This window comes from Balaenoptera ricei, chromosome 3 (assembly GCF_028023285.1).
Source record: "Balaenoptera ricei isolate mBalRic1 chromosome 3, mBalRic1.hap2, whole genome shotgun sequence".
Classification (NCBI taxonomy): domain Eukaryota; kingdom Metazoa; phylum Chordata; class Mammalia; order Artiodactyla; family Balaenopteridae; genus Balaenoptera; species Balaenoptera ricei.
The window spans coordinates 106,245,988-106,259,781 of record NC_082641.1 but is presented as its reverse complement, the minus strand read 5'-3'; the positions used below and the strand labels follow the sequence as shown (position 1 = coordinate 106,259,781).

Genomic DNA, 13,794 nt, shown 5'->3' with positions numbered 1-13,794 from the left:
AATAGTTTATAAGAAAGTCTCTTTCTCATTAACTGTAAAATCAGTCTTAAGACATGACTCCAAATATTGGAACATGATGACACGTACTAGCTCTGCTTTCTTCGTAATCCTTTGTGGTGTGGCATACTTGGTAGAACTCAAGCATGGATGCTAGCTTGAGCCTCCGAACCTGCATGGGATATAAAATGACTTCTATGTAAATGAACTTTGGATATTGTCCACAATCACTGAATTCTTTACCTTAATTTCAGTATGGCGTCTAAAATTCTATTCTAAACACTTGGGAAGCAATGTCTCAAGTCCCTAATCATGGCTGGACCTTCAGAGAGGACAGTGTTGCTATCTGTTCTCCTAATTGTCCTAATGTACAAGATGCAGCTAAAGGAAAACTAGCCTGTATGGTTAGGTAGAAGCCTAGAAAATGGAAAGCCTCAAGCATTATTTCAGCAGTATTTTCTCTGTTTTGTGGAGTATTTAGTGGAGGTTATAAGAAATTAATGGACTTCAAGTTCTGCCCTTAGGTATTGAGAGATCACTTGTCTCATAAACTTCTCAATCATATGTCAATCATCAATATACCATGGCAGATTGGCCACTTGTTGGCATATATGGATTTTTCTATTGCTTTATCATCAGTAGAGAAGTCCAGGACATCAATATAGGAGAAAGTACAACCCACCATAAGCCAATGGCCATGTGTACTTTTGCTGATTCCTTAATAGGAATTCAGTAAAGGATGATTAGCTGGTGCTTTGGTATTTCCAGCTTATCCTGTGCCAGTCTGTCACATAGGCTCCCTTTCCTCTTCTTGTTGTCACTGTCTCTTCCTGGTCTATGCTAACTGGGTCAGAGATTTCAAACAGAATGGAATGGGGGCTATTTAACAATCTGCTGTCAAGTAGCCATGTTGTCCTAGGAAGAGGGTAGCTGCTGTTGCAGCAGGAGAACTTGTCAGGCAGTCTTTTGCCCTTTCCCACCTTGGCCTCCTTCCCATGTCTGCTCCCACCCTACACTCTCTCTATTCAATAGAATTATCTTTCCTTTGTAAACACTCTGTTAATTCTACTTGTACCATTTTAATTTTTTTTCTAGCCTTAGAGTTCAGAAATTTCACTAAGATTTGTGTCTCCATATTTTTTCCATTAATTCTCTTTCATTAGCCCAGTAGATCCTTTCATATTCGAAAGAAAGATCTAAAAGTCTGAAAGATTCACAGTATCCAAGGGCATAGATTATGGAATTTTTCTTCTATTATTTCTTTGGTTACTACTTCTCCAAGTTTTTTTTTTCCTTCTGGATCAGCAGCTGTTCAATATTGGGTCTCTTGGATGAGTCGTTCCTGGTTCCCTCACCCATATTTACCATTTTTGAAATTTTCTCTTGATCGCATTTCGTCTTCCAAAACATGAATTCAGCCTCAGCGGTTACCATACTTTTTGTTCTTACATGCCTCTATTAAATTTTCAAATTGGTAAATCATTCATTTCAGTTCCAGGAAACTCACTCTGGTCCTATAATTATATCCCTTTAAGAGTTTAAACCATTTTTAATCTAGGTTTTCTTCCATTTTCCACATTAGCTCCATCTCCATAATAGAGGCTTATCATAGTTTTCCAGGTCAGCCTCTTTTCCTTCTGCCTGGGCTGCGTGTTCCCACGAAGTGGCGTGTGATCTTTCTCTGCCTATTCATGTTGATAGTGTGCTGGTTTTCAACACTTCTGTGAATCTCTCTGGTTCTTTCTTGTGTATTGACAGTCAGAGTAGGGATTTTTCCTTCATTGGCAGCTAGTAATCCCTGTTGATATAAGTGACAGAAGACCTTCCAGTTCACAAGTCCAAGATGGGATAGGCTAACCTTAGCCCAACATGGAAACTATCCCTCCTGAGATGCCATCATGCGGAAACAGTCAGTCTCTCTCACTGCTGCATAATGCAAACTGCAGAGACATTCTTTCCTTACTTTCTGTGTATCCCCCAGGTCAGCTGGCTCTCCCCACACTCCCTTCCCCATAGTGCAGCCCCATCAACTCCCAGCCACTCCCATTTACATTTTGCCTTCAACCTGTACCTTCTTTCAAGGACTTGATGTCTCACTGTGTGTGGAACCTTTTCAGGTTGCCAAGGTCAGCCCTTGACTTTTTTGGATGGCTGCATTCTCCAGGATGGGAATATGAGGGCAGGTCACCATTTTCCCACAAACCCACATCCAAAGTTTAAAAGTCATTCTCTTGATTACTGTAGCTTTGTAGTATAGTCTGAAGTCCGGGAGCCTGATTCCTCCAGCTCCGGTTTTCTTTCTCAGGATTGCTTTGGCTATTCAGAGTCTTTTGTGTTTCCATACAAATTGTGAAATTGTTTGTTCTAGTTCTGTGAAAAATGCCATTGGTAGTTTGATAGGGATTGCACTGAATCTGTAGATTGCTTTGGGTAGTATAGACATTTTCACAATGTTGATTAAAATAGATAGCTAGTGGGAAGCAGCTGCATGGCACAGGGAGATCAGCTTGGTGCTTTGAGATCACCTATAGGGGTGGGATAAGGAGTGTGGGAGGGAGACTCAAGAGGGAAGGGATATGGGGATGTATGTATGCATATGGCTGATTCACTTTGTTATACAGCAGAGGCTGACACAACACTGTAGAGCAATTATACTCCAATAAAGATGTTAACAAAAATCAGTCTCAAATTCTAGGAAGATAGCATATTACTGGAAGATGAAATTATGTTATTATTGTTTTCCTAAGTTACACCTCTAGAAATAAAATATGTATGGAATTTTTTTGCAGTACAAAAATAGATCAGGATATGGTCCCACAAACATGTAGCTTTTATAATATTCATTAAATGCTCACTTCTGATTTACCAGCCTCATCACTTATCTGGTTATTGCAAACTGGCTCATTTTAGCTAATTTTTCATAATAGTTATGATAACTAACATTTACCAGCTATCTACTATGTATCGGGCACTGATACATAGTAGTGATTTGTATGTATAAATTTATTAAATTCTCACAAAACCCCTTGAAATAAGTACTATTATTTCCAACATATTACAATATAGAAACCAAGGTCCTGAGAAGTCAAGTAACTTACCAAGGTCATGCAGCTGATAAGATGCTTTATTCCCTTAACGAAATAATGAGCTACTTCAGATCATGTCTTCTATTTCTCTGCATCCCCAACTGTGCTTGGCACCCATGTCCTCAGTAAAATAAACAGTTATTGAGAGAAGCAGCAATGTTTTATTCATATCTGATCCCTAGAACACAGTGTTATAAAGTGAGAGTTTCAAAAAAATTTTTAATTATAAAATGAAGCACTAACAGGCTACTGAGATTTAAAAAGCAAATCCACACAAGATAACCTGAAGTTTTTTACAGAGACCCGACTCTCAGGCACTAACCTGGGTTCCAGGGATCCGAATATGAATAAAATGTTGCCTCTGTCCTTAAAGAACAAGTGATCAGGAGAAAAAACAGGTACATAAGCAATTAAATATAATAAAATATAATTGTTTTTTAAATGTATATATAAAGTGCTATGGGGCCACACACGAAAAAATATTAATTTTTCCAGTAGGAAAAGTTTTTTCTTCTCTTTAATTAACAATAGAATCAAATGTAGAAATAAACACCACTTTAAAGTTTTTTATTAGAAAGTTTATTGCATTAATCTATAAACTCATTTGGTTTGCTACAATCATGTAAATCCTAATGTGTTTTAATTTTTTTCCTTTTAAAAATATATATTGCGATTTGTTCATATCAAAAGGAAGCCTGGACTAAATACTGAACTAGAATAAACAGACCCAATGTAAGGACACCAGTATTAAGAGGACCCTAAAAGGGCAGCTGGCCATACATCTTTAGTTACTAGACAAGCACCCATCCACACCATGTGATTCACACTTACACATCTAGGTACACTTCCATGACATAAAGTTTGTAAGACCAACATACCTCTTAAATACTTAATGTGAATAATTGAGACATGTTACTCAAAGATAGAAAATCCATTATTTTAAAAACATAACCTTAAAACTCACTTTTTTTATGATTTCATCTCATTTTAAGTGGTAAGTGGACTTCTAACATTGACATGAATTCTAACTGGTATTGCAATACTCTTGTGTAACTCTTGCAATATTTATAGTTTAAAAATCCCAATAATTGATAACTACTACTGTGGCTCTTTGGGGTCAACATGATCACATTTTCATAAAGTTGTTTGCATTTCTCACAGCACATAGTTATTGTGCTAATGGATTTGGATGGGACAGGTTACAACTGTCCTATTATAAAATTCTATGTTGGTTTTCCTGAAATTGGTGAATAATTTTCCATAGAGATAATGATAAACACATTAAGCTCCCTGTTAACATTACTACTATAGCATGGGAGAGGAATCTATATCAAACATTGTAAATAGTTATGAAATATTCCTTATCATATAATTAACTACAAATAACATTCTCTCTATTAAAGCAAGCACACAAACTATCATTTGGGCCAGTTTTGATGTATTTATATAGAAACACAAATAGTTTGTAAATTTTCTGATATATCAACCTCTAGGGAAAGTATAATAGTTTGCCTGACATCCTTACATGAATGGCTTTTGTTGCATGTCGCCAAGCTCATTCACTGCTTTGACTACTATAGGGTATAGGGAAGAGATTATTTTTAGGATTCCAAATTAATATGGGTTCAAAGGTCATGAGAATAGATTCACTATGTACGACGAATAACATCACCATTAAATTAAATTTGATATATCTGGAAAAGTCCAAAAGGTTGTAATTTCAGGGGGAAAAAACTGTCAGGTCTTTTTGTCTTTAATTCTCATTCTGACATAAGTATTTCTCTCTTTACCCAAGTCTATATCAAAGTATCTAGAAATTTTTGATCTCTCAACTAGACCTCTCCAAATATAACATGTAGTTTTACAACATCCAACATGCTATGTGTGTTCTGATGTTTGAAAAGTCCCGAGTAAACCCTAATAAGTAAGAATTGCCTTAGGTACAAATGTTGTCTCAGGACAGCAGCCATCCTGAGCAAGAGATCTGTCAGAAAGATTGCACAGGGAGGGACAGCAGTGCCCCTTTTGGATCCGCATCTGCTGCCCAGGTTTTCTACTTACATTGTTGTTGCCTTTGGACATGAAGCTTTCATTTTTTCTTTTTTTTAATAGTGGAATGAGAAAAGAAACTGGTTTTTTTGTTTGTTTGTTTGTTTTTTAACTTATCTCCAAGGAGTAATGGGGAAATTCAACTTACCACGGAGCCCTGAAGAGATGAATCTTAAAAAGGAAGGGGAAAGATGTCTTCTTTTTTTCTAACCAAAAAGGACTCTTTGTGGCTATTGACCCACAAGTGTCTCAATTAGAAGTCTATCCCCTAGAACAAAGGGCCAACCAGCAGGTAACTGTTGGAATAAATCAATTGTTTCTAAGGTGTGTTCCAGGCGATTCCCCATTTCCTTGAATTAACTTTGGAGTTCCCTGAGAGAAACAGCCATCAAAGGAGTGAATGTTCTAAGTGTGTTTGTTCTCTCATCCACCTGACCAAACAAACATCACAGGTGCAGGTGTGTGACAGGAAAGCACTGGATATCCCAACTCAGTAGCTGGCGGGTGCAATGCCTTGTGTATACTAATGGCAGAACGGGGGTGCAGTACATATTTGCATCTTGACCCACTGAGGTAGGACACCAAGTAGCCTTTCATGTCTTTAAAAGATTGATGACCACTGTTTTCTCTTATGAAGTTGCTTCCTCATTCAGCCTTTCAGCCCTTCAGCTTGCTCAGGGAGGTCAAAGAGAAACTGGTTTCCTTGCATCATGTATCAGCGTCCTCTTGAGATAACTATCTTGGAGTGAAAAATGTTATTGCATAAGTATGCACAGGATGAACATCTCTTCTGGTTTGCCTGTAACAGTCCAAATTTAAGCCCATTGCAGGATACTTGTTCATAATGCCCTCATTTACCCTCAGAAGTGTTCCAGTTTGGATGATCAATCATATCATCACCCTAATGAAGGTCTTTAGTAAGACCAGTCTGTGGTACTTTCTCAGTAACAGTGTCTCCCTGCTCCCCTTCCCTTTGGTTTAACCAAGACTCGGATCTAAAGGAACCCCATTTCAGAATATTAAAAAGCTTCTCTATTTCCATTACAAGCCATTCACTTGTGGTTACTGTACTATTTTAGTAATGACCAATTTTAATGGATTTGATTTATATATTTCCATCTCCTCCCTCCAAAAGAAACAAGAACAGTGCATTTTTCTCAAGCAAAAACAAAAGTAGCCATAACACAAGAAACAATAAACATATAATATTTTTTCATTAACAATCCAAACACTACAAAACATAGAATATACAACTTAAAAATGGAAATACAAACTGATGAAAAATGGGGTACACGTCATATTAGCAATGCAAAAGACCAGCTTAAGCATAGTTTCTCTAAATCAACAATTAATAAAAGGAAAGTGCCCTTTTCTCAAATATGCACAAAAATATTTCGGTCACTTCTAGGGAAAAATTAATCAAAACTTTCTGCTAATTCTATATTACAGCCTGTATTACTAATGGTTTACAAAACTTAAGCATCATCTTACACCTAAAATTTACAACTTTTTCCAATCATTATACACTCATTCAATCCAATCTGTCAAAAATAAAATTATTTCATTTCTATATTTATGAAATAATTATTGATATGTTACGGATCTCAAGTGGTGAATGTGTATGATGGGGACAGTAATCAGAATAATGTCATGTATCTAAAGTGGGCCAAGGATCAAATAGAGAGGAGAAGCACTTCCGCCTGGCACATTTGCGTATTGATTCCTGCAATTATTCTAGCATTTCTAAAGTAATTCTAATGGTACATTTCCTCATTCTAAAAGAAGTCTAAAGTTCTCATATTTAAATTTGCTATCCACCTCTAGAGTTTATTCAGAGTCTATCCAGTAATGCCACTTGGCAGAATGGTTCCTGCTGGGCTCATATTATCCTTACAATTCCGAGTCCAGCTGAAAGAAGTTAAACAGTAAGGACTCAATAAGATGGCCCTTTTTCTTCTACACGTTGAGTGATTCACACTTTTATGAAGTAAATTTTATGGTAAACCACACAATCCTAGGTACAGCTCTATAATGCAAATGAGAAAGAAAACATTTAATTTTAATTTTTCAAGCAACAATACCAACGTCCACTGCAACCCATGTCACTGAAAGAGTCCTGCACGGTCATGCTTTTAGCCAAGATTTTACAATAAGTCTTGCTTCATGGGTGCAGTTCTAAAACTAGCAAGAATGGGAAATCACACTGCTGTCTCCTTCTGAGCCACCTGTACAAAAAGGACCTACAGTCAGTCACCCTCAGTTTTGAGCTTTCTGGTTCATGTCCAACAATTGCCTACTGAGCAGATTAACATTCACATAGGGTGGCAAACTTGAGGATGGAGAAGAACCGAACTGTAGTTCTGGAAAGGGTTCCAGCGGCTACCCAGTGGTCCTTTGGTGTCATTCACTGCTGCTGCTGCTGCTGCTGCCGCCGCCATCCTCTTGCTTGGGGGAGGAGGAACTGTCTCGGACTGGCAGCAGGTCATAATGGCAAGGGATGTGACTGTTCTTTGGGAGGTCATATGGATCCTGGGTGAGATGCCCATTATTGCTGAATATTCCTTGGACAACACTCACTGTAGGTTCTGTGACAACCAGGGACACATTAACTGATCAGCAATGGAAATTAAAAAAAAAAAAAAAAAAAGAATATGGCATTCCTTGCAAATATCAAACACACCAGAGGAGCTTTTATAAAAATATAAGAAGGGACTTCCCTGGTGGCGCAGTGGTTAAGAAACCGCCTGCCAATGCAGGGGACACGGGTTCGAGCCCTGGTCCAGGATGATCCCACATGCTGCAGAGCAACTAAGCCCGTGCACCACAACTACTGAGCCTGTGCTCTAGAGCCCACGAGCCACAACTACTGAGCCTGCATGCCACAATTACTGAATCCCGCACGCCTAGAGCCCGTGCTCCGCAACAAAAGAAGCCACTGCAATGAGAAGCCCGCGCACCGCAACGAAGAGTAGCCCCTGCTCACCACAATTAGAGAAAGCCTGTGCGCAGCAACAAAGACCCAACACAGCCAATAAATAAATAAATTAATTAATTAATTTTAAAAAATATATAAGGGGCTTCCCTGGTGGCCCAGTGGTTGAGAATCCGCCTGCCAATGCAGGGGACACGGGTTCGAGCCCTGGTCTGGGAAGATCCCACATGCCGCGGAGCGGCTGGGCCTGTGAGCCACAACTACTGAGCCTGCGCATCTGGAGCCTGTGCTCCGCAACAAGAGAGGCCGCGATAGTGAGAGGCCCGCGCACCGCGATGAAGAGCAGCCTCCGCTCGCCGCAACTAGAGGAAGCCCTCGCACAGAAACGAAGACCCAACACAGCCATAAATAAATTTAAAAAAAAAAAAAATATATATATATATATATATAAGAAAATATTATTTTTTAAAACAAATGATCCTTTTATAATCACATAGAGGTGGCTACTCTGTGGTTGGTAGAACCACTGACGCTCACAAACGATGCTCAGAACAAAGGGTGACTGTATGGTTGGGATGAAGACATCAAGGGAATATACAGAAACCCTGGACATGAATCACTGTCTGCAAAAACCTGGAGATAATCTAGTCCAAACCCCTTCCTCTACAGGTAAAACAACGAGGTCCTCTGGGGGTCGGGTCACTTGATTCATGGAGACACATAACAAGTGCACAGCTTTAGAACTCAGGACTCAGGCTCTCAGTTGAGTTCCCGTCTCACAGTGGTGGGCTTAGGGGACAGTTCAAAAGGGAACTGTTACTGACTTTTTAGAAATAAATGTAGTTCATTATGGCTTCCATTTTAAAAAGCTGTCTTAATACTTTAAAAAGAATTACGTATCTTTCCATGACATGTCTACGGCCTAAAATGAATGACAAATGACTAGAATTAAATAAGTCACTTCATTTACATGTACAGTTGACCCTTGAACAACGCAAGGTTGGGGTGCTCCACACCCTCCCCCAACCCGCTGCAACTGAAAATCCGCACGTAACTTCACATTTGGCCCTCCTATCCATGGTCTCACATCCTTGGATTGAACCAACTGCAGATCACATAGAACTGTAATATTTACTATTGAAAAAAATCCGTGTATAAGTGGACCCGTGCAGTTCCAACCCATGTTGCTCAAGGGTCAACTGTAGTAGAGAATTTTTTTCAGGCTTAAATCATAAATATTGAGAAAGATATGGAGAAAGAAAAATGAAAATATAAAGCTCTACTATCTAGCCCAGGATAGCTCTGCCCAGGATAGCTCTTGTATGTTTTAACTTTCCTCAAATGGTATTTGCAAGGGGCGATCAAAATAACTCTAATACTAACTGAATTCTTATCAATTTGTATCAGATTCACATCAGAGAGTATTACTAATCTAATAGACAAATTTAAAAGTAAAATGTTCCAATCCTGCTAAAAGCATTATATTAATATAATGAATGCAACTAGGAAATGGAACCATCTGTTTAATCCACTTGAACCATTTGTTTTGGCTAACTTGACATATTAGCTAATATGATACATATGCTATTCCACATGCGTGCTAAAATATTCACTATGGTTACAAAACAAAAGATGGATGACTGGGTGGGAGGTAAAAAAAAAAAAAACAAAAAAAAACTTACTTTGAATTTTCTAAATGGTATTTTCCCTGAAAAGTTCATTTGACACCAACTAATATGATCACCGTAAATACAGGTTAACATTTAAAATACAGACCATTATTTTCAATACAGTGTATATGAACTGCAACTACTGTATTCTCAAGGACTTTAAAATTGTTTGAAAAGAATATTCCCATTCACTAGGTTCTTTCTTTGGTTAGGAAAACTTACCAACTTCATAGACATTCTTGTTGGCTGAAGTTGAGTTATTGATCTCTGCATATGGGGAATCTCTCCGCGCCGGTGACTTCATCTCCACATAACCACACTCTGAGTGTTTGGGAATAAGGATGGGTGGGTCTTTAATAGTGGCATATGGGTTTTCAGAACTGCTTAGGGAGCAGTTACTTGAATTATATTCAGAATGCTTTCCCAGGTCTGTGAAGAGAGATGGGGTGGGGGGGAAAGCAAATGCTATTTCATGGGCAACATCATTTATTTTCTTGGCGATAACTGACTTGGGCAGATTACTTATTTTTCTTCGTAGTTATCTATAATTTTTAACAATGAAAATAATGGCATCCATTTCTTACGTATTTTGGAGAGAATCTGCTATAAAATTACCCATCCACAAAGTAATTTTGTCTCCTCTCTAAGATGAGGACCAATGTAAACATCATGGATTTGATTTCATTTTTATTATCACACTCAAATAAAATTAATTCCACCTTATTTTAATAATAGTCTCCAAATCCTCAAAGGCTTCAGTCAAGACCCCATCTGTTGCTGACCCCAGGAGCATAAGAAGATACTATTATCATGGTAAGGAAGGCAACTATGCTGTGAGGCTTCTTTTGTAAAACCTCAGGTCTGGGAACCTGAAGTTACTACTCAAGTTCCTTCCAAAAAGCAGGCTTCAGTGAACATGTAACCAAGCTGATCTCTTCCTCTTTTCCCTGCTATTTCCTTTCTCATATTTCTCTCTCCCCACAAGCCATATTTCTTTGAAAGGAATTATGAGTGTTTTCCCAGCAAATCAAAGCCTTGGTTCTCCAAGACTTCTGCTCTAACAAGATCCACCTATGTTCACTCTCTTGCTGGCAGTCAAACGTGCTCATGTCTTTGCTGGAGTAATTAAACCCCCTAACAATGCTACACTTTCCCTATAGTGCCGCTTTCGCTGGTTTAACAAATTATTTCTGTCTCTGAGGTAAAAAAATTTTTTACTTGTGTTCTGATAAATGTATTTCTTCCTCAAATTTACACTATACCTTTCAAGGATTTTCCCATATAACTTCTGTCAAGTCCAAAAGCACCTGTAACAAAGGAAGAAAAAAATATCCAGTGAGGACTGAAAGAAAGAGAAAACTCATCTAATATTCTCAGGTCCTTGGAGAAGATGGCTTGGGCACCCACTGTCTCCCCACTGCAGGTAATAGCCAAGGATGCTGCTTTCCAAACCTCAACACCAGATCACTTGCGCCAGATGTTTCAGTACTTAAGAGTTTAAAAAAATGTTATATAGCATTCTGAGCATTCTCCTGCCCGTTTCAGTGACTTTGGGAAAGGCTGGTCAATATGGGGTAGAAACTGAGGCACAGATGAATCAGTAGACTTGATTCAAGGTTGCTCGGTGGAAAGGACACAATCAGGCTAGAACTGAGACAAAGGACTGGGATCTCATCACTTGTTAGCTACATGACTTTACACAAGATGTTCAACTCACTGAGCCTCAATTTTCTTATCTCTAAAATGGGGAAAACACAACCCACCTTCTAAGTCTTACAGGGTTGTTGTGAACATGAAGTGAAATAGACCATAGGGAAAGGCATTGCAAACTCTGAAGCGCCATATAAATGAATGGTGTTTCAGTTACTGTAACACTTTTTAAAAAAATTTATTTTATTGAAGTACAGTTGATTTAAAATGTGTCAGTTGCTGAGCTACAGCAAAGTGATTCAGTTATATATATATATATATATATATATATATATATATATATATATATTCTTTTTCATATTCTTTTCAATTATGGTTTATTACAAGATATTGAATATAGTTCCCTGTGCTATACAGTAGGACCTTGTTGTTTATCTATTCTATATATATAATAGTTTGTCACACATTGTTGCTAGGAAAAGTTAGCAGTTTCTATGATTCCACTGGGAAAGGACAACTGGAAGTTCCACACTTGAACTTTCCTGGACTCTGCCCCGTGTCTCTTCCCTCGCTGATTTTAATCTGTACCTTTTTGCTGTGATAAACTGTAACCATGAGTATAACAGCTCTTAGTGAGTTCTGTCTTTCTAGCAAATTATTGATCCTGTGGGTGGTCTTGAGGACCCTTGAACTTGTAGTTGGTATCAGAAGTGAGGGTGGTCTTAGAGATTCTGGACTTTTTAAAGGGACCCGGTGAAGACAGGCAGCCTGTGGTCTGACAGCAGCCTAATCAAAGAACTCTATGTTTTTCTTTGCCTAATTCCCTTGGCCATCTCCAAACTGTGGCAAAGTCTTGTTAAATGTCCGTCTTGATCTTAGCTGTGCAATGGCTAGCCTTCCCCAAGGGGTTAAAGAGAGGAGCAACATGGGGTGGACAGTAAATCAGGGAACAAGAGCGGGGCTATGAGACCAGCCACTCATGGCAGATTCCCTCTTCTCTGCTCTGGAAGATCAGGGTGCAGTTTTAACAAGGAAGCAGGTGGGCTTCCTCATAAACTCCTGTCTGTCCCAATCCCTGAACAGGCGCTTTCAAATGCTCCAGTTAATCTACTTCATACAATGAGCCAGAACGTGATCCTTATCTCTGTTTTACAAACAAACAAATCAGTCTTGAGAGGATGACTGGCACAGTGTCATATCACAGAACCAGGAATTGATCTCACAGCTTGTGTGTCAAGTTCAGGGCTCTTTCAGACAGCATCACAACTTTCCCATCATTTAAAACTACTACACACTTCATTATCCATAATGTGTCTTATTCTGTTCTTTTTAAGAAAAGACTTTTTCGATGCAACAACTTTACAGGGATATTAAATGCAGAATTACTTTTGGATGGGAACAAACCAAGGAGATCCAGAATTTCCAATGAAGATTTTATGTTACTAATAATCAGTCCCTTGGGTCTCATTGAGACAGAAAGCGGAGAAATTTATATGTGCCGGTTACAGTGACTGTGTGTTGTGTTCTGGAATCAGGACAAACTCCATTAAGTGGAGGTGGAATGAGAGAACTTTTCCCTCATTAGTGCTGGGTGGTATTTGACTATTATCAATTCATGTACTTCTTTGAGCTAGATTATTAACCTCCCTAAAGTTAAGTGATTTCACCAGTAAGTATAATGTGAATCTGGTATATAAGTAATTTTACTCTAAGTATGTAGAAATACACATCCTAGTGATAATGTTGGTTATCAATTGAAGAATGAAGATAAAAGTTAAGAATTTGTACTCATTTGCTACTTAAACATTTCCATTTCCATAGTAAGAGGGGATTCCAGAGCCCACAGGGGTTGGTTCCTCCATGTGGTTCAGGTGAATGGACATATACGGTATTCACAGAAGGATCGAAGTGAGGGGAGGCAGAAGACCAACTGTGAGACCCAATTTTACCGCCTTCCTTCTATGAAATCTTGGACAAGAGAGTTAACCTCTTTGCTTATTCCTCTATAAAACAAGATTTGTGGAAGGACCCACACAGTAGGGGGTGCCAGATTTAGTAAATAAAAACACAGGAGGTCCAGTTAAATTTGAATTTTAGAGAAACAACAAATAATTTTTCATATAAGTTTGCCTCGTGCAATATTTGGGATATATTTATACAAAAATTATTTGTTTCTTATCTGAAATTCCAATTTAATGGGACTTCCTGGCAACCTTACCACCAAATAAATACATATGAAAGGGTCTGCTTCCCCTAAGACACTGCACACATGTTAGTTACTGTATCATTCCGCTCCTCCCTGAAAATAAGGGGCTGCACCACATGCTCAATGGGGTATCAGAGCAGTTCTTTAAGTGTGGTCCAGGAATCCCCAGCCCCTTTTGCAGGAGGGCCCCGAGATTAAATGTTG

General features: G+C 38.6%; 1 protein-coding gene across 12 annotated transcripts in view; it reads right to left on the bottom strand.

Annotated features, from left to right (window-relative positions):
• Positions 1-6,423: 6,423 nt before the first annotated feature.
• MEGF10 (multiple EGF like domains 10) overlaps positions 6,424-13,794 on the bottom strand; it is a 364,824-nt gene continuing 357,453 nt past the window's right edge. For 11 of the 12 annotated variants that reach the window (XM_059916984.1, XM_059916982.1, XM_059916994.1 and 8 more), the window contains 3 exons: positions 10,997-11,041; positions 9,957-10,163; positions 6,424-7,717 (listed from right to left, as the gene is read on the bottom strand). In XM_059916984.1, the coding sequence (XP_059772967.1) occupies positions 7,533-7,717; positions 9,957-10,163; positions 10,997-11,041 (437 nt within the window). In that variant the 3' untranslated portion in view covers positions 6,424-7,532. The remainder of the gene's footprint in view (positions 7,718-9,956; positions 10,164-10,996; positions 11,042-13,794) is intronic. The other variant, XM_059916993.1, reaches the window with a different exon arrangement.